Source organism: Elgaria multicarinata, chromosome 4 (assembly GCF_023053635.1).
Source record: "Elgaria multicarinata webbii isolate HBS135686 ecotype San Diego chromosome 4, rElgMul1.1.pri, whole genome shotgun sequence".
Classification (NCBI taxonomy): domain Eukaryota; kingdom Metazoa; phylum Chordata; class Lepidosauria; order Squamata; family Anguidae; genus Elgaria; species Elgaria multicarinata.
In genome coordinates this window covers 58,725,885-58,752,551 of record NC_086174.1, presented here as the reverse complement: position 1 = coordinate 58,752,551, position 26,667 = coordinate 58,725,885, and the positions used below count along the sequence as shown (strand labels likewise).

General features: G+C 40.7%; 2 protein-coding genes across 4 annotated transcripts in view; one reads left to right on the top strand and one right to left on the bottom strand.

Moving 5' to 3' along the window:
* The window catches only part of TBCE (tubulin folding cofactor E), a 35,858-nt gene extending 27,127 nt beyond the window's left edge, over positions 1-8,731 (top strand). The window contains exons 12-17 of the mRNA XM_063124357.1: positions 3,365-3,517; positions 4,030-4,183; positions 6,513-6,581; positions 7,035-7,094; positions 8,142-8,233; positions 8,459-8,731. Of these exons, the coding sequence (XP_062980427.1) occupies positions 3,365-3,517; positions 4,030-4,183; positions 6,513-6,581; positions 7,035-7,094; positions 8,142-8,233; positions 8,459-8,551 (621 nt within the window). The 3' untranslated portion in view covers positions 8,552-8,731. The remainder of the gene's footprint in view (positions 1-3,364; positions 3,518-4,029; positions 4,184-6,512; positions 6,582-7,034; positions 7,095-8,141; positions 8,234-8,458) is intronic.
* A 355-nt stretch (positions 8,732-9,086) lies between these two features.
* The window catches only part of B3GALNT2 (beta-1,3-N-acetylgalactosaminyltransferase 2), a 34,367-nt gene continuing 16,786 nt past the window's right edge, over positions 9,087-26,667 (bottom strand). The window contains exons 6-12 of one of the 3 annotated variants that reach the window (XM_063124359.1): positions 25,198-25,308; positions 22,247-22,325; positions 20,988-21,171; positions 19,841-19,966; positions 17,010-17,163; positions 15,161-15,217; positions 9,087-9,781 (exon numbers count right to left, since the gene is read on the bottom strand). In XM_063124359.1, coding sequence (XP_062980429.1) covers positions 9,647-9,781; positions 15,161-15,217; positions 17,010-17,163; positions 19,841-19,966; positions 20,988-21,171; positions 22,247-22,325; positions 25,198-25,308 — 846 coding nt within the window. In that variant the 3' untranslated portion in view covers positions 9,087-9,646. Of the gene's footprint in view, positions 9,782-15,160; positions 15,218-17,009; positions 17,170-19,840; positions 19,967-20,987; positions 21,172-22,246; positions 22,326-25,197; positions 25,309-26,667 lie in introns of all 3 variants that reach the window. The other 2 variants (XM_063124360.1, XM_063124358.1) reach the window with 2 other exon arrangements.

The following is a 26,667-nucleotide window of genomic DNA, read 5'->3' as shown; positions in this document are numbered from 1 at the left end:
ACCACCGGCCTACAGCTGCCTGTCCTCTTCCTTTAGTAATAACATCTCTGACCCCCATGTGTGGGCCAGAGGCATTCATGGGAAATGAAAATGGCAGCAGCTGGAAGCCTTCCCTTTGCTATGAGGTAATCCCAGCTGCCAGCAGGAAAATGTGCCTTGTTCTTTCTAAGTAACAATTGGGAAGGGACGGAGTGCCTCAGCGCGTACCAAGAAAGGTGTCCAGGGACACGTTGGTACTTACAGGCACCACGTTGTCTACCCCCATCATAGCCTTTATAGTTTAAAACTTCCAATGAATTGAAATTGCAGGGTGAATTTATATTGTGTTGGGTTAGGCTATTTGGTTGGTATGTTTTTGTGGCATAGATTATGCAAGTGATTGAGATAAAAATCAGAGATGCCAAAATAGGCAAAGGGGTAGAACAAAGGGTGTTATTTATTATAAAATCCGACGCCTTTCAGATCCTCAGGGTGATTAGACAAAATGCAGGTATCTCTTCTATTTCATAACTCTCAGTCTTCTATGCTCATTTGATTTTTATGTTTTTGTGGCATAGATTATGCAAGTAGTTGAGATTGAAACAAAACCATCCCACCCACCCCTCTCTACTGCAGTTGAGGGGAACCCACCGGCCTAATTACAGAGGCTTTGGCTCCCTCTGGGCTCGCACCTAGGAGACTACCGGGGGAATTGGCTGGCAATTCCATCTCCAATCATTGAGGTAACAGAGGTATTCCCCTTCTCTTCCCCAAGACCTGTTACCATTGATCGGAGATTACAGGAACTCCCCTTAAGATGCCACTCACCCTCCCAATTCCTCATGTTCCTGTAATGGCCACCATTACACTGACAGTTTTGTTACAATGAATGAATAGCATTCCTTTGATGCATTTAACAATTTACACTATTTTAGTCACTGTGGCTTAACCCTGATAAAGTCTAAATGCTGGGAAATCAAATTCATCTTGGTCTCACACAAGTGTATTTCAGCTCCTACAATGCAGCTGCAGTGTCAAAATCTGGAATTTTAACTATTCCTCTGCTCCAAGCCAAGGAGACCAAAGCAGGAAGTTTCTCGGATTTGCATAAAGAAACCCAAAACAGCCACTTGCAATGATCAGGAGCTGAAAGTCCCAATAGCTTTATCCAAGGCCTGGCACTACCTTGGTAGTGGTGGAGACCTCCATTGTTATGGCTTTCCTTGCCTGTCAGTTCATTCTTCAGAGTACATTTTGATACTTTTCTCATAACAAAAACTTAATGCAAACATGAGAATAATAGGAGAGACACTTTCACGTTTGCTTGTCCAGATGCAACAGTAAGCATAAGATTTCTATCTATGACTGTACAGAGCACATTTCATTGTCAGTGTTTCTCAAACTATGGGTTGAGACGCACCAGTGGGTCTCGACCAACGTTCAGGTGGGTCCCAGTGCTGCAGACTGCCTCTTTGCTTGCCCACTCTGTGCCATGGCTGCACTATGCATACCTCATAGGCAGACACTGCAGAGAGAGTTGCTTAGATAGCAAGGCTAATATTTGAATATAATAATAAATAACTTTTAAAAAACCTGGAAATAAAGTGGAAGGGCATAAGAGAAGGAAGCTGTTACATTAAGTGAATGTAAAAGCAGCAGAAGGGACAGATAAAAGAAAATGTCAGTGAGGGATAGAGTACAGTTAAAGTGTGAAAGAAGGAAAAGAAGAAATGACAGGAGATGGGTAAGGCGAGTTTGAGAGTCATGTGGGGGCGGGGAGAGGAACAATGTAAAATAAACAGCTTGCTCTATTTAGAACAAGGGTCCCTAACCTTTTTGGGACAGTGGGCACATTTGGAACTTTTGGAGTATCATGGGCACATTTACAAAATGGCTGCCAGTCACAACACACTCATTTCCCAGAAGGAAAACTGGGGAAACCAATAGAAATGTAACTAGCCCAGGAGCATAAATAGAAGGCAGAGATGGGCAGCTGAGCTACAAAATACAAAACCACCGTTTTGAACCCAGGTAAAGATCTTGAACACAAAGGGTAAGCACTTTGCTTTGCAGCATGGCAATCTCCCAATTGAAAAAAAAGAATTTAAAAGAAGCTTAAGAAATAAAATTAAACCCAGGAGAGGTAGGGAGCTCTGTGCATGCCAAGAGGTGCCCATGGGCATCATGTTGGAAACTCAGGCTTAGAACCTCTGGATCAGGACATTTTACCCAAAATGGTGAGGCAGAATCATGATACCTCCAGAGCTGATCTCTCTACTTAACTTGAGGAAAACTGAATTATGGAACTACCTGCTATAAGGAAATAGCTTTGACAAAGAATTTAGAAATTTCCAAAGAGGGACTAGATATCAATATAAAATATCAGCACTTGCTGGCTGATTGGAACACAGGAAGCTGCCTTATACTGGGTCAGATCCTTAGTCCATCTAGCCCAGTATTGTCGACACTGGCTGGCAGCAATGGCACTCTAGGGTTTCAGGCAGGATTCTTTCCTCGCCCTACCTGGAGAAGCCGGGGATGGAACCTGGGACCTTCTACATGCACAGCAGGTGCACTGTGCCAAATTCCGCCTCCATCTGTCACCATTGTGTGACTGGTGGGACTTAATCATCTTCAGCTCATAAGCGGGCCCTGGGGGGTCGAAAGTTTGAGAGAACCCCTGTACTATGTTAAAGCTGTGAATGAGATTAACATATTACTATTGAAGAAATCAAAGGAAGATGTTCAATAAAAGCCAACATCTTGATTTAGAAGATGCTGTATTACTATTTCAATCTGGAGATGCAAGTAATGCTCATATTGGAGTGCCACACCCCTTCCTGACGACTGAATACCTAATTGCCGGCCCCTTTCCCCAGCAGCCTCCTAGGTGCGGACCCCAGAGGGAGCCAAAGCCTCTGTGATTAGGCCGACGGGTTCCCCTCCTCTGCAGTAGAGGGGTGCGTGGGATCGTTTTGTTTCAGATTTTGGGTGCTCAGTGCAAGCTCCAGTGGATAGCCCCCTACCCTCCTGCTACCATCACTGCTGAGGCCGTCCGATGGAAAGGAGGCAGCAGTCAGCAGGCATCCCTCCATCGGGCCTGGATCTGGATGAGGCAGTTGGAGGGAAAGGGAGAGGAAGTAGCAGCCCTCCCACTGTGCCCATGACCTGCTGAATTTGCAGCTCAGAATCTAGTGCATTTGCTTTCCTGCCACTTCTCCTTCTCAATCCTCTTTCCTTTTGTGTCATTTTTTTTAAAGATTGTAAGCCTGTGGGCAGGGACTGTCTTCAGAAATATTTTTGTAAGCCACCTTGAGAGCCTTTTTGGCTAAAGGGCGGGATAAAAATGATATAATAAATAATGCTTTCCATCTTCTTGTTTCAGTGGTCAGTTTTCAGTGAACTTGATAAACTACAAAAGCTTCAATCATTGGATTGTCGGAATAATCCTATAATGGACACAGATGAAAATAAAGAGACTGTGAAACAGCTTATTATTGCCAAAATAGGCCAGTTGAAGTTTTTGAACAAATCTGAGGTATGTAATTTGTTTTCAGTCAGTTAGCACTAGAAAGGCATGGAGGGCAATGTTTTCTGAAACACAAAACTAATGGTGTGGAATTGTTTTGTGGCATAATCAGTTTCCCTAAACAACTAAAATGTGATTGCAGAGAACAGCCATAAAGAGTAAGGTTCTGCTTTTGACAGTGTTGCGGAGTATTTGTGAATTTGGATCATATAACCGTGGATATTGGGAAAGCATCCTGTTCCTGAAGTTATGTGTAGCTTATGTGTACAGAGCAACTTGCACCAATGTAGGAGCAGTGAGGCAAGTGTTGCTTGTTGAATTGTATCCAATTTTGCTCAAATCCTATTCCAGCTGTGTTTCCTCTCCATGCATTTCCAATTCATGTAATTCTGTATTTTTCACTAAACTGGGTAAAGTAGCATGAACATTAAAAAAAAAAATTCTGATCAAATACATTTGCCCTTATAATTTGGCTACTCTGGTGATTCTCACCAGAACCATACATTCTTGTTTTGCCACAGATCTTTCCTAACGAAAGGAAGGGAGCAGAACTTGACTATAGAAAGAAATATGGAGTTGACTGGTTAAAGGCTGGCGGTAATCAGGATCCAAATAAAAACCATCCAAGTGAGGAATTCCTTGCTGCCCATCCCAGATTCCAATTACTCTGTGAGAGTAAGTATAGTACTAGTAGAAGTGTTTTCTTCCTCCTAGCATTTTGTCTTAGGTTTCCAGCTAGTTGCCTGCCTTGGTGTAGTCTTTTCACAGATTAGCAGGAAAAGAGAAACGTAAGTGACCTGCCAGGTTTCGGGGAGTGCCCTGCACCACCTTGGCTACTTTCTCCCTCTCCCCACCCCAAAGTAGGGAAAGGAAGGGGTCCTCCTCCTCCTTCTTCAAAAACACTTCTAGGGTGGCTGGTTGTGCGTGGCAGAGTGAAGCACTGGCCGACACTCCAGCCCAACTTCCCACCAACTTTATCCCCTCAGAATGCTTCTGGGCCTCTGGTGGCATCTGAATTGGAGCCGTGGCTGGTTCACTTTGCAGTGCACCATGTTGGGTGCTGATGGCTGGCCTGTTTGCTGCCTCCACCCCATCATCTGCCACTCCCTCTGGGGTTCATTTGGGAGCCTCCTGGACTGCGGGGCTGCTGCCTCAGAGTTCAGCCTTAACAGGACTGAAAGGGGAATGGACTACTAAACTTATCCAACACAATATATTTCTGAACAAAACACTCAGAAGAAAATACTGAGGACAGTATGATAGGACATAGATGGGAGTTGGAGCTTCCTAACCTGGATTTCAGAATTGAACTACTTGGTTCAGAAAATCAAAGACATTGTCTTCGCCTTGACTGCCCTGGAATGGGAATTTACAGATGGTGGGGAGGGGGGGGAAATCCCTTTGTCCTGAAGTGCTAGGGGAAAACTGTAGTCACATCTGGGTTGTACAGAAACAGTGTTAATCCTGAGTGAGTGTCATAACCAGCAGCTCACAGCCAATGTAGGCATCACTATAAGTCATTCTTGTGAAATGCTGGTTCAGCTAAGAAGTTGTCTATTCTTGTAAAGCTTATTGTGGATGTGTTATTCTATATTAGCCATGGGTTTCAAAAGAATTTGAAACAAGGCAGATAGTACTCTTTTTAGATTCTATTGAAGTGAATCTGCTGGTAGATGAAGACTTCGTTTTCCTCAACTATGGTTGTTTTTACCCATAGTTAGTCATTACTTATGACCTGGGTCTGTAAGACGATTGTAATGAGTTCTAAGGTTCATATGTGAGAGTCTTTTAGATATCCCAGGCCATACAGGGCTCAGCCTAGAAAGGGAATGGAAGCTGGAGATACTGTTTTTAAAAGAAAGAATTCGCATTGCATGGTCCTGATAATCAGCTCTGGTCAACAGTCTGGCCTCAGCGATCCTTTATCCTTCCTGTTACTAAGAAGGGCACAACTGGCACATGAATAGGTTAACTCATGCCTCTAGAGTTGGGTCTCTTTCCAATATGTGTGGCAGCTGCTGAGTAGCAGTATTACTCAAAGAGGAAAGGGGGAACTGCCATCGCTGTCCCTTGTGTTTGCACCTGAAAGGTTAGGTCTCAGTATTGCTGCTTGGCTCTTGTCATACTCCAACCCTGTGCCTTGTAAGGGGAAGGGGAGAAAGTGGGAAAGAGGTGAGTTCTCATAGATCACTTTTGGGAAATCACAGCCTTTTCACTGCTTTCTGACATCTGTCAGTTTCTTCACATAGTACATAATTAAACTATGGAATTCACTACCACAAGATGTAGTGATAGCCAACAATTTGAATAGCTTTAAAAGACAATTGGATAAATTCATGGAGAAAGCGATCAATCGCTATATACTCCGGTATTGGAGGCAGCATACACATGTACACCATATTGCTGGGGAACTTGACTAGGATAGCCCTGTTACCAGGATAATCTGGGGAGCGTCTTGGCATCTGAACCATTTGTCCCTGCCTGTAACCAAGAGAAGGTATTATCCTAGATTGTTCTACCTTGTAAAAATCCTTAACTGGGCATGCAGAATAGTAGAGCCAAGCGGACTTTGGCTCATCTGTTCATCTTCTGAGATGTTTTGCTAAGCTTCTCTATCTTTAGTGGATGGATCTAGAGCTATTCTTCTGTTTTCAGCATATTGGTACTATTGTATTTAGATTTCTTGGGAGTTTTGAAGTGGGGGTTGTACATGGACTTGCCTAAATTCTCATCCGTTTACATGACAAACAGGAAATGGGACACTACAGCCCTAACACAGTTAGGAAAAAAACGTCCATGCCACATCAGACCCTTTTCTTCTTTGTGCTCCTTATGCAGCCATCTAGAGATATGATGCTTGCACCAGTAGGAACCATCTGAAAAGTGTCAAACAATATAGGAGGTTTGGCCCTTCCTTTATTTGCCAGTGTGAGCAAATTTGGGCATTGGTTCAATAAATATATCACTTACCTTTTTGTGTGTGTGTGTTATTTTCCCCTAACAGAATATGGTGCCCCTGAAGATGGGGAACTGAAAAGAGAGCAGCCCTTTTCCCTAAAAAATCAGCTATTGAGTAAGATATAACATTGTACTAATTGATCGAATACAAATTTTCTAGAAAAATGCAGTGAATTATTATGTATATTATGTAAGTGTTTGTATCCAGAGCAAGTGAAGTTTTCAGGATAACTGAGTTGTAATTTTGTGCACATCCCTAACAGACCATATATACACCATTGGTGACTTGATTTTTCAGTACAATGGGCATGGTTCCTCAGTTCACAGGAAACCTAAAATTGATTCTTAACAAAAGCCTGCCCAGGTAGTATAACCTATTAGTACATTATTTTAAGGAAACATGTTTAAGCCTCCTTACTCAACAAGTTTTCAGTGCCGTTGCACCTGAACTTGAGTGGAAATACTCATATGCTTCTTCACTTGCCTCTAACAAATATATATTGTGTTTAGAGGAATTTTGAATGTTTGCATTATATCAACTTCTTACTCATGTCCCCCCCCCCCTCAGCCTTGACCTTTAAGTGTCCTGACAAACCTGAACAGAACCCCATACAGAAGAAGTTACCAGGTAAGGACAGGAATCAATACTACATTTCATTGTTTTTGCATGTCTACATTATTTGAGTCACCTTCACATACATGTTCTGTAGTAAAGAGGGTGCAGTTTTTCCTGTCTTTTTTTGTAAGTCAGTGAACAGCTGTCCTCATTGTGATACTACTATGTCTTTAAAACTATCTTTAAAAGAGTATTATTTTGAAGCAGAACAAGAAAAATCTATGGATAAAAAACCCCATCAGTTTCCTTGGGAGTTTTTGGTGAAAAGCAGTGCCCTATCTGCTTTGTTATTTCTGTTAATAGAGTACATAATGTCCATATAACCAGATATTTGTCATTGTATTTTGAAAAGTATTTATTCTAAAATAAAAATCACATTTATCACAAGTTGCATAAAATGATACAGCTTTTTCAAAAAGTTAATAGAAAAATATTTTTCTAAGTACATTTTGTGACAATAGAGGAATAACTCACTATTGCTGTGCCTTCTGATAAAGCTTTAAATGAAGTAGGGGGAAATTACCCAGAATCTTGTATTGTTCAAATTTCGAATAGAGTTTTTTTTTTTTAAAAAAAAAACTAACTTACTCCTTCAAATCTTACTATAAAAATACTCCTTCATCTTCATATGTATTGGTTCATAATTCAAGTGCATAAAGCTAGTGGTAATCTGGAACTAACTAGCTAACACAGTTTTTGGGACCTCATGATATGAAGTCCTAGAATGACATTCATTTTCTGCAGGGGGGAAGGGCTTCACTCATAATGTCAAATACAAAAGAGCAAATACCACAAACTAAGTCCTGAAGGTCACTTAGGTCAGTCAGTGTGTTGTATACATAAAGTGGAAAATTATCAATTTGGTTTATAGTATTGTTTATAATTACTACCCTAATGTCAGATTGAGGTGGTTCTAGTAATAGTTTCCTCAGAGCTGCATGAGATGGAGTCAAACAAATCTTAATTTAATATCAGTGTCTGCTAGAACTTAAGTTGCTGTGATATAAATGCATCAAATGGTAGCTACTCGTAGTTGAACAGTTTCTTTTCCTTGCACAGATTCCATGACTATTCAGAAGGTCAAAGGATTGCTGTATCGGCTACTTAAAATCCCAGGTTCAGAACTGAAACTATCCTATGAGAGTTCTAAAGTAAGCTCAACAGTACATGAATTCAGACTACAACTTGTCACACTGCTAAAGTCAACACAGCACTCTAACACTATTGAATGAATTTATTCCTTTAAAGAGGAGCAATTGTACCATACTTTGGGCATTGTTCAGCTTCCAGTGAAACGTAGTGGCTTGATCTTTAATCTTTTGAAAAAGTATACAAGATTGAGATGTGAGTCTAATGTCTATCTGTTCTTATCCTAGATGAAAGGCAAAGAATTTGAACTGGACAATAACTTAAAGCCCTTGCAATTCTACTCAATTGAAAATGAAGACTGCATTCTAGTACGATGGTAACAGCTGCCTTTAATGCCTCTTTTGGAGAGTAGTTTTATGCTGCTAGCAGAGCTTCTACAATTAAGTCTATATGTTGATTTGCAACTTATCTGGAAGAACCTTGATATAAAAAAGATGGAAAGCTATTGGCTAGACAAACTACTAGATCCTGCACTTTTGTTAATAAATATCTTTCTAAAACAGTGCCATGCCTCATTTTTGAGAAAAGGAAAGCTTTAACCAACTCAATGAAAGTAAGTTTAATCCACGGTTTGTGCTGCACTGCTAACTTATACAAGTCAGTTAAAAGCTGAGGTATTCTTATTGCCTGCCCGCCCGCCCCAGTGGCCATACATTATGAACAAGCGTAAAATTACTTCACTAGAGAAAAAACAACCCCTAGCCTTATATTGCATGGAGAAAGAACCTGCTGTCCTAAACCCTCCAACTGTTGGTTAAAAGTACAAAGATGATGTAGAATTACTGCAGCATTCTACACCTTTCTTTACAGTCAGTTGATTTCTCAAGCTTTAAGCCACTGCATTGTACTAATTGACCTATAAGGCAAGGTATACTGGCACATAACTGCAGGCTTAATTGCACAATTTTCTTACAGTAGGACACCTGCATCCCTAAGCCTACCCTCCTTATTTGTTTATACATGAAATGCATGAGAGGGGTTAAACTTCGTAGTTTACTAGTAAAGAAAGTTGCTTTGCGTTCATATTTGGCTTTGTAAAACTATTCTGGAGTATGTTCTAAATGGAAAGTATCCCTTTATGAAAAAGAATGGAGAATGTGCAAACACTGCTCTAGGGGCTACTTCACACAAGACAAATTACCAACATGAAGCACTTCTGTGAAGAATGTGTGAATTCCGGCTGTAGTTTGCAACCCATAGTGAATGTACATACCTGTCTCATTGCATGTAAGCAGTAGGGTAGGAGCACAACATTTGACACAAGCAACAAACTACAGGGGAGATTCATGGAATTCCTTTGTTAGAAGTTGCTTGGAGACTTTCTCCTTCATTTCTTCTCCAATGCGTCACTGAATACTCTACCGGTTTTCCTATAGTGTTGTTCAGATGATGCTGTAATTTGTTTTGTCAAGACTTCATCTTTCTTCACATTTGCAGGGATCTCCACATCGTTCCTTTATTTTCCAGAGCTCTGCAAGTTCCTCTGGAGAATACTGAGGAGAGGATAGCATACCACTCTCACATGTCTTCTCACATAACCAAAGATTGTCCTGTTTTGAAAGAATTATTTCAGTAGCTCTTTAAGAGCAAACAAAATGCTGTAAACACTGATAAAAAGTCACAAACCCACTAAACCATAGCTCCAAAGTTAACTTCAGGTGGAATTGTTTAGACAAATGTTCTCTTGGAACATGCAATCGTAAAATATAGATGATGGGGTAGGTTGGTACTTGCACTTCCAACTCTACTGAATATTATTTACCTTGACATATGGACCAAGTTAGGAATAGAGGTGGTAGCAAATACTGGTTTAAGAGAGACAATGTATTAAAAGAAAGCCAGAGGTTTGGGGGTGGGAGAGAAATGTGAATTACTCAATTGATTTTTCACCATCCTCATCAGCTAAGTGTAAATAAACATTCAACTGTTCACACCAGCTCCTTACAGTGTCGTTAACATGGTAAGAGCGCGCTGTAAATATAAAGAATAAACCCAGTGTAGTGTTTGTGTTTTAAGCAACAGCGATCAGATTACATGTTACCAGCTGGTACAGATCACTGGCCAAGATCTTTTGCAATTGCAATTACAGCTGTGACCCACAAATTGCGGAACCTAATGGATTTTCGCAAGGGAACTAGGAGGTGTAAGGCTTACATACATTGCTATACCCATACCTACTCACAAAACATGATGTTCTGGGGAAACCGGCTATTGGGCGGTATAGAAATGTAATAAATAAATAAAAATAAAAATAAATAAAAATAAACCCGTTGTTGCACACCTCACACAACAAATTACATCCAAGAATAAACACAAGAATGGAGAAAAATTAGTATCAAAGATCAAAAAAAGCAGCAATAAAATATACTGTAAAGCCACAATGAAGATCCACTATCAGAGTAGCTATAATGCATCTAATTCCAATGTAACAAAAAAGGCAGAACAAATCTCTCTAGGAATAAAATGGTGCCATTGTTCAAAAGGCCTGCTGCTGATCCAAAAATTTACTTCCCCCAAGTCTGGGTTTGCTGGATTGCAATGGAAGTTGCCCCGCTGACATCTATGGAACTTTTTTTTTCATATTTCAGAATAGGGGTATGAGCTGACTGGCAATAATGCAAGTGACATCTGAAACACATTGTACATCACTAATGCATCACAGTTGCTTTCACTTATATTTTCTTTTTGAATGAGACTCAGGACCCTAATTTGCTTCTAATATGGATACAAGCCTAAAAACGGCAAACAATTTGCATAACTAATTTTTTTCCACCTCAACACATCATGGAGCTGTTGGGTTAAGGAACCTTCAAGAGCTGCTGCTGAGGGCAAAGTGGGGATCTGCAGAAATTGGGGAGTTCCTTCCCCCTGCACTAGCAGAAGTACCTTCAACTCATGTTAGGGACTCTCTGGATACAAGCCATAATCCCTATAAATTGAATATATTGCCAACTTGGTGAGTTTATCTATATACCTCACCCTTGAACACTTAAGACTGGGGACCTCAACTTTTCTGGGTCTGTGGGCACTCTCACAAAATGGCTACCATGCTGGGTATGACCCAAAACCCATTTCAACAGGCAAACTGTTGAGGCTAAAAAAAAAAAGTAACTTGCTCAAGAACCTTAATACGAGGAAGGGGTGTAGATCTGAGTTCCAAGACGAAGTCACTCTTTTGAACCCCCAAAAAGATGGCATTGGAGGCAGCACACCAAGCCTACATTTTTTAAAGAGTAAAATCTTAATAAAATGAAAAAGGGGAGGGGAGGGAGCCTGGTGGGTGCAAAGAGAGGGGTGTGTGGGTACATTGGTGCCCATGGGCACCATGCTGGAGATCCCAGATTTAAAGAGCTTAAAGGAAGTATACTCAACACTGGAAAACATGCCTAATTGTGATGGCTAGACCAGCGATTCCCAAACTGTGGGCCAGACCACACCAGGATGCTACTCTATGCCTAGTTTGGGGAGTCCTTATGAGGCAATTAAACCCCCGGCACTCTTTGTCAACATATAGTCACTAATATTGTCCCAACAGACAATAGGCAAGTGACATAACTATTAACATAGGAATGTACCACAGTTGTAATGAGGATGCCTGCTCATTTTTCAGGGTGCTGAAAGAAGCAATCTGTCTCTCTGACTGCAAGAGGATAGTATTCCTCCATTTTCAAATTATGAGGAAAATGTGATCTGCTGCCAAAAGGTTTGGAAACATTAGACCAAATGTTTCCAAAGATTTTGGAAACAAACAGAGGTGATGTTTAGCTTCTTACAAGGAAACAATAATGGGATTAAGTATAAAGATTTATAGTACAATGAAACAAACATGTATAAACATATAAATATTTATGTTATACTTAAAGAAAAATATCCCTCTTTATATTTGGCTCTGTGTGTGTTAGTAATTTATTTATGCTTGGTGCTTTTTGGCTGGGCGGTCTGGTCATGCTTTGTTTTATGATTACATTTTAAAGAGTTCTAAACATTTCTAATCTATTGTTAAAGGGCATATGCATCTTATGACTATACAAAAGCTACATAATATAGTCATGCTTGCTTTCCTCCTTTAATTTTTTTTTTAAAAAATGTATCGATCCCTTGGAAGTTACTTTTCTGTAAGCACATTGGCTTATCCTCCCGAGACACTGCCTTGCCCTGTCACAAAAATAATTGGATGGAGCTTGTGCTAGTAAGATTTTTTTTTTAATTCCTCCATTACCATATCACAAATTCTTCTTCATGGTCTCTGTGCATCACACATCTGAGTTTCTGCACACCTGTGCAGAGCCCCACTTGGAATGTTCTAGAACTGAGGATGGGAAGCCTGCCCCCATTTCCCCTGCACATGCGCCCACTGTTCCCACAGAGTTCCTCTTTCACTGCTGCAGTAGCAGCACTGTTTGAACTGTTCTCTCCTTGAGAGAAAGAACTGCGTCTTCCTTGCCCCTTTTCTTTTCCTTGTTTCTTTCATGTTTCTATTTGTTTTCTTCTCCCATTTCTTCATTTTTGCATTTTATTTTGGGTCCTGTGCTGACAGGCACTCCCCAAAGAGCGCATGAACTTGAAGACTCCCTTCTACAAAGGTATTAAGGATGAGCGCAAGCTACCACCCACAGGGGGAACTGTCTCATGCCTGCTCTGCCTGGGAAATGGCCATCTCCTGGAACCGAGCCCTCATTACTAGAGCTTTACCCGACATACATGCCACGACTGCTCATCTAGGCTCCAAGCGACCCTGTGGGAACAGAACAGGCTGCTGACACCATAACTATAGATTGTCCAGTCTGCTCCGAACCAGCCATGTCATTGTTGAGTAAGGACAAATGCTCCTTGGGAACAGCTGGGACCTCAGTATCTATAGATGCCTGCTCAGCACCATCTATTATTATTATTATTATTATTATTATTATTATTATTATTATTATTTATATAGCACCATCAATGTACATGGTGCTGTACAGAGTAAAACAGTAAATAGCAGGACCCTGCCGCACAGGCTTACATTCTAATAAAACCATAATAAAACAATAAGGAGGGGAAGAGAATGCACCAAAACAGGTACAAGGTAGGGTAAAACTAACAGTATAAAGTCTATGGTATGTCATGGCCTTGGTACCTGTGGAGACAGCTCTAGTACCACCACAACCTATTCTCTCTCTCTCTCTTTTCTCTCTCTCTCTTTCCTTCATCTGCCCTGGATCCTCCCTGAGCTTGAGGCAAGCAGCCCACTATGACATAGCAGTCCCAACTACTCCAAGGATCTTTCTCAGTGTATGGAGGTCGATGCCCAGCAATCCCCCCCACCCCGTTCTTGGGGTTGGCATAGGAGTTAATCTAGACTTCCAGAGCACAGCCACTAGGTCTTTTCAGGCACAGTCATCTTTTCATTCCAAGAACTCTTGAGCATCCATCCATTAGCTGTCTGATTCGTCAAAGCAGCATCTTTGACCATGACTGGCCTGATGTTCAGCAGCAGACATTGTCACTTCATGGAGGCTGGTACACTTTAGCAATGGACAACTGGGTCTTTACCAAGGTGTACAAATGTTATCCACCTCTTGATGGGGAGGTAAGCTTTGGTTCTGACAGCCTTGGTTTACTACTCTCCTCATGTTGCAACACATGTATGATTAGCTACTGGCAAGCCCTGGGCTTTTCTCCCCAGATAAAGGAGAAATATGTCACCTGGACCTATAGGCATGGCAGTGTATTATTCACAGCAGTAACACCAAAGATAGAGGCAATGATACCGACAGCTCATAAACTGGCCACTAGAAGGTCCTATGAGACTATGTGGACCACGTGTGTCCATTTTGTAGCCCAGCATGGAGAAGACCTGGCAACCTCTGCCTTACTGAGGGTGTTTGCTTTCTGTAAAGACTGTAAGTCTTTGCACTCTAAAGGTTAGTTAGCAGCGATTTCAGTATTTCACTCCCTTATTGAAGGTCTGTCTGTTTTCCTGCCATAAACTTCAGCTCTACAACATTTGAACCAAGCCTCTGTAGAGGGGTAAAACCCATATGACAACATCTTAGGGAAGCTCAGAGGGTGGCAACAAGGGAGGTGGCCTTTCTCGGTGGCATTCTCCCAACTGTGGAATGGTATCTCCACTGAGGTCCTCCTGGGACCAACACTGTCATCTTTTCAGCACCAAATTAAGACTGTCCTCTACTCTCAGGCATTTCATGGCTTCTGATGGGATTCTATGGTCAGTTGTTTTATCGGTTCCTAGTATCTTATTGTCATTGTTTAATTTTTTAAAAAAAATATTAATGTTTTGATATTATGTGGTACTCTGCTATTGGGTGGTATAGAAAGCTCTGCTATTGGGTGGTATAGAAATAAAATTATTATTAATAATAATTTAAAAAGTGTGAATGCACAGATGACCACTCAAAGAACCAGTTACATGTAAGCAATCTGTCCTCAGTTTTTCAAAAGCAGATATTCATGAACACAGTGGCTAAGCTGGGCTGGTGTTTGAGGAAAAACTAGCTTAGACACCATGGGAAATAGTTTCTTGGTTTTTTGGATCCTAGAGTTAAGTTTTAGTTGATTAATCATGGAGCCTTGTTTTAAGAGATAAGACTAAAAGTTAAGAGAGCCCTTCTTTATAGTTTGAGGCTATTTTATTTTCAGTTAGTGTCCTGGGGAACAAAAATACAGCATTCCTTCTAATAATGTGTAATTGCTTATTTATTAAATTGTATATATTCACATATTTCCTTCAATATCTCTAAAAGGCGGCACCTTTTATTGAGGCTTTAGTAATATGCACGCACTTAATTGATCACCTTGTCAAAGTAGCTGAGTAAAATATATATCTTGACATTGCAATCCTATAAAGGTTTATTCAGAAATCCCACTGAGTTAAATGGAGCTTATTCCCAACTAAGTGTGCATTAGGATTGTTGCCTAGTAAAACATACCTGATATCGTTTTGGCCCAATGGCTGCCATCCAAATACCCATACTCACATCTTCACCCTAAGTGTATGATTTAAATCAAAACAAAAACAAGGAGAGCAGGTTAGTCTCAGTGGACTCAAAACTCAGGACTAAAATTGGCTGCCTAACCCACATGCTTCATGAATGAACTTTGTGCTATGCTTTATAAATCAATCAATTTTTACAACACTTCTGAAGTGTATAGTTACCTTCACATCCATATTTGAAGCAACAGAAGCATAGTTGGAGAAACTGAACAATTCCAGACAACTAAAAAAACAAGCAAAGTGTAATACTGTGAAGCTTCTGGCTTCATTCCAAATCTCCACATGCTTCCCAGTGGCATTGGAGCTGTGTAGTTACAGGGACGTGACTCTGTCAAACACCCAGTAGCCTACCTGAGTACAAAACTCTTATCAAGGGAAAGAAACTTGTCTACCATACAGAAAGAATGTTTGGCAGTGGTGTGGGCAATGGACAAGCTCAAGCCCTATATTTTTGGACAGGAATTTACTTTATGGACTGATCACCATGCCTTGCAATGGATATAGACTATGCAAAATACCAACTCAAAGCTCCAGAGATGGTCCTGGAAGTTAAATGAATTCCAGATGAACATTGAGCATGTTTTGGGGAGAGAGAATGTTATCACAGATACTCTTTCCCGGCAGTAAAGACTGTAGCCTTCTGTTAAGTTAGGGTGACCAACTGTCAGGATTTCCCCGGATTTGTCCTGGTTTTTGTTCTTTCCATGGTGTCAGGGGATTTTCTATAATTTTCAATAATGTCCTGGAATGACACACCTTCCCCTTTAAGGCTGCCATTAGCATGGCAGGAGGGAGTGACATGTTTTCTTGAGGCACATCATTCCCCCACCCCGAGCTCCAATTGAGGTCTTAAAGGGGAAAGTGGGTCATTCGTGGACATTATAGAAAAGGCCCCAATTGGAGTGGATGGTGGTGGTGCAGAATGAAATCCTTTCCCCTCCTCCACTCCAATCGGGTTCTTTAAGGTGGCGGGGGAATAAAACTGCTTCCCCCCCCACTCAGAAAGCTGCTTCCCCCCCCCCACACACACACACTAGGTGTCCTCTTTTTTGGTTTCCCAAATATGGTCACCCTAGTTAAGTTGGACATTCCACAATTTCCCTTGGTTTAAGAAAAATTGTTCCACTTTAAAAGAAGGGGGAAAGATGTGAAGGTTTGAAGCCCATAGAGGCAAAGTAAAAAGATCAGGCCTTAGAGGCCGGGGGGGGGGGGGAGGGGGTTCTGTTGGGAGATAGTATCCCTGAGAGGAGTAGTTTCATTTCTCTGGTTAAGATTCATTTTCCTGGTTAAGTTTCAATTCTCCAGTTAAGTTTCATTTTTTTCAAGGCTAAGACAGTACTTTCTGTTTAGGGGGAAGAGGGTATAAAAAGAGAGGAGAAAGCCAGCCAAAGTAGCAGGAAAAGACAAGAGCACGAGGAAGCAGCAGCTAGAAATGCCTAAATGCAGCTAGGGTAAAAGAATTTGCGTTTTTGCAACTTTTATTTTCTTTTAATGCCTTTGTATCACTCAGCTCTATTGACTAAATACCTTTACTTGCAATTTGGTTGCTTTAATATTCTAGTAAACTGTTGTGTTAAACCTAAAGTGTCTGGAGTGTCGGTCACCCTACATCTGCAGCCTAAACCCCACTTTATTGGGAAAAGGAAGGTAAAGGAAGGAAGGTGGGACCAAAGAGTTGCTCATGCAGTCTAGCTATAGGTGGAACCCTGAGACCAAATTATTCTTTAAGTAGAGATCCCAGTGTTTTCCACTTCATCTCCTTTTCCTTTCATCAAAATACTTACCTGATATATCTTTAGTCTCTCTGAGTTGCTTGCAAGCCATTCTACAATGTCTTTGGAAATAACATAACCAGACCCACAAGCAAAGGCTGGATATGCAGGACTTGGATACTCTAGTTCTTGCCACTTCCCAGTCCGGTCGACTGCCCAATTTAATCTGAAACTTAAGACCAAAATAATCATGTTGTCTCAATAGATAATTAGCAAACAACTCTCTAGCCCATGCTCTCTGTCAATGGCTTGACTGGGGGATCAAGTCCTTCATCTAGAGCTGGTAAACAGACAATTTAATCAGTTTCTCCATTTCCTAGGAAGACATGGTACACTTCTACTACAGCTTGATTCCTGCCTTCTCCAGATGATTTGTACTACAATTCCCATTAGCCATATCCAGCATGGTTAATATTCAGGTATTATGGGAACTGTAGTACAAATTCAGACAGTGGTTTTTAATTTATCTGGGGTTTTTGCTCCCATTTATGATTCAGTTTTCAGAATGCAAGTAACAGGAGAGCTCACCCCACTTCCTGGATTTGGCTTTTAAAACTTCGGTATTTACATTTTCTTTTCCCCTTTTTGGTGGGTCTTTGATACTGTGAAAGGGATCACATGATCATGCTGACAGAAGTCACTGGCACAAAGAGTACTAAGGACCATGGAGGTATGTATTCCCTAAAGCCTTAATCATCCCAGCCAAATTCTCCTCTCCCCCCCCTTCCCCCCCCCTTGACACTACAGTTGCAATTTTGGAAGTCTCATTGAAGCTCCTGTTTCCTCTTAAATGCCAGATGCAGTGGCCCAGACACCACATTTTAAGGTCAGGGAAACTCTCTATAATTAAAGTTCTTCACTTAAGAGTTAGGAGGAGGAGGAAGAGGAAGAAGAAGATCATCATCATCATCATCATCATCATCAACAAAGCTCTACAGGAACATACTTAATGTAACAAGCTACATCAAACTGGCTTTGAAGGCCATAAGAAATCATTTCTTTACTCAGATTTCTTTCCCACACTGTTCCAGGGCAGATAACAATATATCCTAAGCTCATTTTGAGTGTCTAGTTTCCCAAACCCACTCTCAGGAATATATGTGTGCACATGGTATCTGGGACCCATGTGCATTTTGAAATACCCCCCAAAGGCTATAAAGGATCAGGAGCCCCCTTAACACACATATAACACTCGTTGACACTTATACAATTTCCATCCCTCAACTTCACTGGCGTAATTTGTATCTAAGTTCCCTTCCAAATAACTTTAAACTACTATGAAATGCCAAGAAAATTTCCTGTCCACTTACACTGACTTGGTTCACGTGTAATGCCAATTCATGGGTTGTTAAACCCATAAATTAGCAGGACCACACTAGAGCAAGTGTGCTGCCTCCTGCACACTTGTTACTTATGCTTTGCAGCTGCTTTCATCAACAACTTTACTGGGTTGTTTGATGTGAACCCAGAGTTATGGGTTATTGAGGAACAAACAATCCAGAGTTTTAACCCAATAACAAACCACATGTTTAAACTCTGGGTTGTTTGTTCCTCAACAATCCAGAGTTCTGGGTTTGCACTTTGCATCAAACAATCCAGGAACACGGCATTCCTGGGCTGTTGCTGAAAGCACATGCAAAGCAGAAGTGTTAAGTAGGCAAGAGGCAGCATGCTTGCTCACTCCCATGTGGCTCCAATAAACCATGGGTTGTCATGTGCGACCCGAGCCACTATCTCAACCCACTATCTTTCAGCAAATTTGAGCAAGAAGGTGCGTGTTTAAAAGTGTTGCAAGTACAGTAGTTCTGTGAAAGTCTAGTTGGATACTCAGGGTGTGTGGGGGAACAGTTATCTTTTCCCCATGGTACAAGTAGCCCACCATGTAATGGGTTATCTAGTACTTACCACCACCTCTATCTAAAATAGCTAAATGGAAACTCCATGTTCAGAGAAAGTATACCTCTGAATATCTGTTCAAATGGGGGAAAGTGTGTGTGAGCGAGAGAGAGAGAGAGACTCCACAAATGCAGCAAAAAGTGAGTGATGGGGGGCAGGGGATGTATATTTTCCTACCAAGTATTTTCATAGAAAGCAAGGATCAACTGTAGATCTACCACACTGGAAGCCTGCTTGTTCTTCAGCCAGGAGGTTCTCCCCAGACGCCCAATTTTCTAGCTTGTCTAAAAGATGTCTTTCATATAATTTACTAGTAATGTCCAGAAGAATTATTGGGTGATAATCTTGGGGTCTGACCTTTGTACTCTGGTATTTCCTCTGGCTGAGAGGAGTTTCTGTAGGTGTATGGCCTGACTGGATAATAAGTAAGTGTTGTTGTTGTTTCTGAAAGAGATATTATATTCATGCTCTGCTTATAGGCTCTCTACAAGTATCTAGCTGAGGCTCAGAATTACCCCTTAGTGAGGTGGCTACGAGGCAAGTGATTTTGCAAATTGTTAGTTATTTAATGTATCACTGCATTTTCCATGGAAAAACAATTGTGAGATTTTCTGTATCACATGCCAAAATAACTTACCTCGCATTCTATGATCTTTGACTGAAAGGGGGCGAGTTCTACAAAATGCTACATGAGACCAAAAACAGTTCACAGTGCCATATCCATCTTTAGTGGTCAATAATCCATTCTGCTTCTTTGGGAGAGTAACCAGATGGGATTCTGTGGCATCATGGCTATGTAGGCGTGGATATGAGGGCTGCCACAAAGAGCATCTGTACTTCAAAATGTACCACTATACTACTCACAGGAACCCATCTATTTTTCCTTATGAAACCTTGTACAGTGCCACATATACAACAATACAGCATATAGAAATGATTATGCTCACTTTCCCCACCACGTATTTGGTCTCCCCAAGCTTTTAAGCTTTATTCTGTTGAACACAGCCTCCAAATCTATATAGCAGTCATCATCTGTCTTCAGCAATACATCAAAACTTGCTGCTTCTACCGTCCTATAACCAAATCAAAAACAATGAGAATGTATTAGAAAAGTCTCTCTTAACATACATTACAATGCTGTCATTTCTACATTGAAAAAGGCCTAATGCAAAGATGATCAATGATTCAACATTTGGGTTTTGATGCCATTAACAATTGCATAGATGAAGGAACCTTTACAGATTCAGTTTTCCAATTCCCTGTGGCAACATGGCATAACAAGCCATATCACCTGAAATTTCCTTTTAGACACGAAAGTAATGAGCTATGATTTTGTAAAGTCTGTCATCCTTAGCCTAATGAGAAAGGTTGCCATTTTTCATTTTCCTCTTCCAACATTGGGAGGAAACTGTTCTTTCTAATCAGGGCTTTACTGAAATCCATACTAACAGAAAGGGCTGCAATCATATTTTATTCTTAGCAACATCTTATACTACAGTACCGGAGAGGAAGAACAATCCTAAAAGGCTACATTAAATGGAGGAGCAGGAGAGCAGAGCTAAGGGAAGTGCTCATTAATATTTTTAATGGACCTAGATGTGCACTCAAGCACTGGAGTTAAGTAGGAGGATGTGCACAACTACCAAGGTTGTTAAAAAACTGGGAAATAAATAGGAGTAAAAGTTCACACAATAATGAAAATGTATGAAGGATTTGGGGAAGAGTGACGCTGTGTTACTCAATAATAACGGTATTGTCATAGGCACCAGTTGCATATCATCTACATGTGCCACATTCCACATAGCAATCAGAACAGCAAGGGATGCACTAAGTTGGGGGAAGAATCTCATTTTAATATAACGTGCTTCCATTATAGGGAAAATGTGATGGCCTCACAAGGAGGAGTGCAGCCAGGAAGACAGACATGAACTATACAGAGAAAATGAGAACACATGCATGTTCTTTTTACTAAAATCTAATTGTGCAGAAAGTACTTCAGTTATTTCAAGAATTTCATTCAGGCTTGCAAATATATATCAATGCCTTGATAATTTGGCACCAGAAATAAATCAGGCAAAAAAATCCACAACCTACCATCGATAGAAATTCAGTAATTTGGCTGGAACATTTCTGTAGGTATCAACAACATCAACAAAAACAATATCATCGTAAGTGTTGCTTTCTTCCTTCAATAAGGCATCCTCCTCTTCAAGTTTACTTATGTGATGTATGAATCTTTCAGGGCGACTCTGCAGGCTTTGTTGGAGCACTTCTCCTTCTAAGAGAGAAGCAGGAGAAACTATCATTCACATGACAGCAATACACAGTCCTTATTCTCAGAGGCAGGATCTGCACTACTGCTTTATAATGGTATTGACGTGCACTGACAACTGTTGGGGCCCATGACACATTCCATATACTGTTTTCAAACTGCTTTCATAGTGTTATATCCAGCTTGGTGTAGAACTGGCCTCGGACTCTCTTACATATTCAGTATATCAGCAAATAGGTAACTTGATGATCCAAGAAACATGTAATCTTCAAAGCCTTTTGTGAACCGCCCAGAGAGCTTCGGCTATTGGGCGGTATAAAAATGTAATAAATAAATAAATAAAGCCATGTAATGAGTCCAAAATTTGACAGCACTGGACACATTGGAAAATCAATGGGTGAATTCCAATGTTGTGCAAGCGGACTTCCGCTTGCAGAAGAGACTTTCCTCTTTCCTCCTCCCCACTGCAGCCCTTACCTCTTCCCCAAATTTACTCTAGAGTGTCTTTAACCCTCCAGCAGTTTTAGAAGGCATGTGGGAGACTGCATGGGGGAGGAGAAATCCCCCCTCAATTCTGCCAGTGGAAGTTGTTGCATTGGTGGCAGGAACTAATTAAATACAACTTGCAGGCCCTGTTCACAATTCCTCAGCATCCGAAACCAGTGCCAGCAATGCCCCATTCCTGAGTTGTTATTGTGACATCAGAATCCAGAACTCTTAAGGGTTAAACAATCCAGAGTTAACCCAACAAAAAATCATGGGCTTCCTCTCTATGGCAGAACACAGGCAAACCTCCCAGGCACACCTAAAAGCCGGGGGACTGCATTGCCCAGTGCTTGTGCACCATTAGTCATAGCTATCTGTAAGTGGTCAGAGCAGCAGCAGCAGCTCTCGGCCAGACTGGGTGCTCTGGGATTGTGATAGCTGATTGAAAGGTACATAGCCACTGATCCATGACATATCCCAGGCATTTCTATTAAGGTTCAGCTACCTGTAAAGCACCAGAGGAAGGAAGCATCAGCACAGCAAAGCCATTAGTGGCTTACGCCTTTTGATGCTTCTTGAATGTTTATATTCTTACCTTGAATTGTGTAAATAAACCCTCCTGCGATCCCCTCCACACCTTGTGTAAATTCATGTGGCAATGACCCTTCCCCTGCCTATTACACAGAGAAATTAAAAAGAAGAGGATTAGTTAAAGTTTTACTATTGTCATATCTATTCTACAAAACTAAAATGTGTGAAAACTGGTTATTACTGTCACGGTTTTCTTCAAACAACAACAACAACACATTTCTTAGTGCCCTGCAAATTCTTGGTTACCTAGAACCTAGCTCTTTTACAGAAGAAGAGTTCCTGGAGCTCTTTAAGATGCCTTAATCCAAGTGCAATTGCTCAGAGTAGCCTGTAAACAGTTACATTGAAGCCATAAAGTCACAAGTTATATCATCAGGGCTATAACCAGTTCAGTTCTTTGGGCAATATGCTGGGGTCCCAGAAGTAAATTTAATCCATGAACTCTGCACTTACAAGAGCTTTATTTCCAGGAGGAGGGGATGAACCATTCCCTTTGCTTCTCGTATTAAAGGCAGAGATTCCCAACACAAGTCATACTTGTAGCTAACCAAAGCAGCTCTACTGCTTTTAAAAGGCAGAGATAAGACATATTCCATAAAGATAAAGCAAAACACAGACATCTATATTTTCTTGGCCTGATCCTTTTTTTTTTCTTGAGGTCTCAGAGCAAAGTTAGACGTAGACCTTGTTCGCAGATAATAGTAATCTGTAGTGATTTGTGAGCATAGCTGCTCTGACAAGCCATGGTTTGTTAACCATGAACAATCCAGAAAGAGATCCCATGGTTTATTGTTGGGTTGGCAGAAGGTAGATCAGGATCTACTGGTAGTGCTCTGGAGAATTTTCAGTAGATCAGCAAGGATTTCTGCCTCCCAATTGTCTGACAATACTAACCACTAAAATGTCACCACCACCACCATCTGCCAAATTATGTTGTTGAAAATGAATGCTTAGCAGAAAACCAATAGAAGATTTTAGTGTGAAAGAATTTAATCTGTGTTGAGTATATGCTTGGAGGCACCCTGTTCCTTAATCCTTGGCATATATCAGCCCACCTGAGCCACTATTTTGCACTTGGCTCAGTTAGCGGTTCTTGGGATTCTAGGAAAAAAGCAAAGTAGATTCCACAAGCCTGAAGTCTTCCCATCCCTGGTTAAACCATGGATTGTCATTATGTATATACCCAGAACTGTGTGTTGTTCATGGGCTACAGAGGCAGTTGGCAGGAGCAAACTACCTGCTTTACATGCCACAAAGGCATTTGGGATACAGGGAGGGAGTGGGTGGGTGAAGGAGGGAAACATACAAATAGGGACTGAGAAAATAAACCAGTTTGTTTGATTGTCTGCCAGTCAAACTGTGAATAGGGCAATAAACCATGGGTTAACATTATGTGCAAACCAGGCCATTATACTAAATATATTTTTGCTGCCACCACAAAAACAGCAGCTCTTCCCTCCCTCTCTAGAACATCTAGTAGCACTCATATTGTAATGACAAAACTTTCTCTGTTAACCTTTCCCAAATCAATCGTCATCACTGACAAGGAAACCTAGAATATAGTGAGAGGCAGGGGTTGTTTAACCCTCAAACAACCCCTAATTGGGTTCAGACAACACTACAAACCATGGCAACCCACCACTGGGGCTTGAACATTCATTTTGACACACATTATTTATTTATTTTATTTATTTAATTACATTTATATACCGCCCCACAGCCGAAGCTCTCCGGGCGGTTTACAACATTTAAATCCATTGTGCCTTAAATAAGCCATGGTGGGCTGCAGTGATCATGTGAACTGGCCCACTATTTTTGAGAGAAGCCATATGTTTAATGTAAGGATTACTTTGTCCCCAAGTTAACTCTTCCTAACTTCAGCCATACTTCGACATTTAGAAATAAACATCTCTGTTATTTAATAGGCCACTTAGCAGTGATTAAAGCACTGCATCTGGACCCAAAGAGTCATTTCCCCCTGACCCTGTACTGGTGGGAGAACTCCTCAGTATGATGCAACTGCAACTATTTTGCTCACTGAATATGCTTTTTACCAAAACGCAAACATCTGTTCCCCATCTTGATAAATACATGACATTTTAGTTATCTGTACCAGGTTAGTCTGTGCATCAACTCAGAGAAAACTGTGTATGATAATTTGTTAAACTTTTATAGAGCTTTTTCAGTTGACATGGTATTCAAGACTTAGATAATAACTTTTTTTATATAAGGGAATTCCCTCCCCCCCTTATTTTATACTCCATGCCTAGCAATTTCAAATTTTGTTATAACTATTTTTGTATAATAGTTCAGAACATTTTTTTTTCTAGGTGAAAATTTTACTCATAGATCATAAGCTAAATCAAACACCTCCCAAAGTGGTGTTTAAATGTATTCGTAAAGAAGTCATGATGGGGTAGGAACATTAGCATTTCACTTCTGGAGACTTTGGATTAGCTCCAAAATCTGCCTTCCACAAGAGGAAAGGATCTTAGGCGAGAAGGTAGGATTTGCTCGCAGAAGTTCCATCCACCTAATTTTTGAGGATCCCCCCCCTCAATATATTGAGGATCATATATTCTCTCCATATGACAGCTCACCATATTCAGCAGGACGTCCCCACTGTGTAGATTTTTCAGGGGGTTAAAAGGTTTGCCATGGGAAGGTGGGAGCAGAGAAGTCGACTTCCAATAGCACAGTTGACCCAACCTATACCCAGATCCAGTCCTTTATTTAAATTGTGAACTTTTAAAAAATTGTGAACAGTTGCATAATGCCAGAAATACCAAAAATTGTTAAAAGACAAAGATAAATGACCCAAAAGTGTCATTTTGATTTCTGGTAGAACAATCAGACAAAAAGGATAAGAAGTTATTTTAGAATCTGACATGCTTAAAATGTTTATCAAAGCACTGCCTTATTATAAATATTAGATGCAGGAATAAAAGGACAGACCGTAGTGATTCTGAAGACACCTCCGCCATCATTCACCATCACTTTATGAAGATTTCTGGAAACAAGGCCTTGGAGATCCTGGCTTTCCCACACAATAGTGCCTTCAAAACTCTGTCAAAACAGTCACCACTTACTATTAACACCATATCTATATGTGCACAAGCTAGACATATGTTTGTTAGTATTTTTTCAAATCTTTTAAGACTCTCTGGAAAATATAATGAAACTGAAGCATTATGGTTTAATTTTAATAGAAATAGTCTTATCTGTACCAAAAGCTGCACAATGCATATTGTATTTGGGGTACAGTATTGGAAAATCAGGGAGAAGACAAAATATAGTATAAGACCATTTAATATTTTAGCCTGTTTGTTCCTATCCAGGAAAAATACCTTTAATATTATTCTCCAAGCAAAGTTTTAAACCATATTTAAAGAATTTTAGCCAAACCACCCATTACAGCTGTTTGCATGATACAACAGCCCATCAAGAGTTATTTACAGCACGGTGAGGCTGTGGTGCATGTAGGGCATATGCAGCCACCATTTTCCATATGCCATCTCCCCCAACGATAGCCGTGTTGTGTGAAACCAACAAGTGTGGGTTAACAACCCTTGCATAATCCATGGTCTGTTTTAGGGTGATGCAAAGATTGTTAAACGTCACATAACCAACACTTGCTGGGCATGGGGGTTGCATATGCAATCGGGTGCCCATCAATGCCATGGCTCATCATGCCCACGAGCCACAGTGTGTTATCTGAACCTGGTCTATAAAAGTAGAGGAAGTTTTTTTATATGTCTATCAAAACTACACATCATAGATGTTCGCTGTTCCTGAAATACTATCAGTTCAAAGGTAAACAGGGCCCCAGGAAACCAGCCCTTCTAGGACCACCAGCATGTAGGGGTACCAAAAAAGTTTTTCTGGTCCCAGTACAATTGGGCCCTCTGTCCCACCCACAGTCTATTGGCAGGAATCTAGATTTGCTACCACATAATGTGTGAAAAAAGAAGAGCTGGAATGCTCAGGTTGCAAACCTCATTCACTGTGTTAAGTCAGAATACCTTACACACAGCTGGCATCTTTCTCTGCCAGAAATCACTAGCATGGACTAAATAATTTCCATTTCCTCAGTAAACAGCACTGGATGGAGCAAAACGAAACAGACAAACCCACCTTTCATACACACACCATTTCATGACACACCAATTACTTGGTCATTAAAGGGCTAAATACGTTACCAAGGAAAATGTCGTCTTTAGTTTTAATCCCATTCTCAAATACAAGTCACTCCCATGCAAAAAATAAATAACCAATAAGTTTAAAACAATACAGGCACAATCCTGTGTTTAGACAGAAAAAACTCTACAACTCTCAGATTGCTGGGAGTTATATGACATTTTCCATTGTAAACATACATAGGATTGCACCCTAAGTTTGCCACTGTTTAAAATATTCAAAACACCA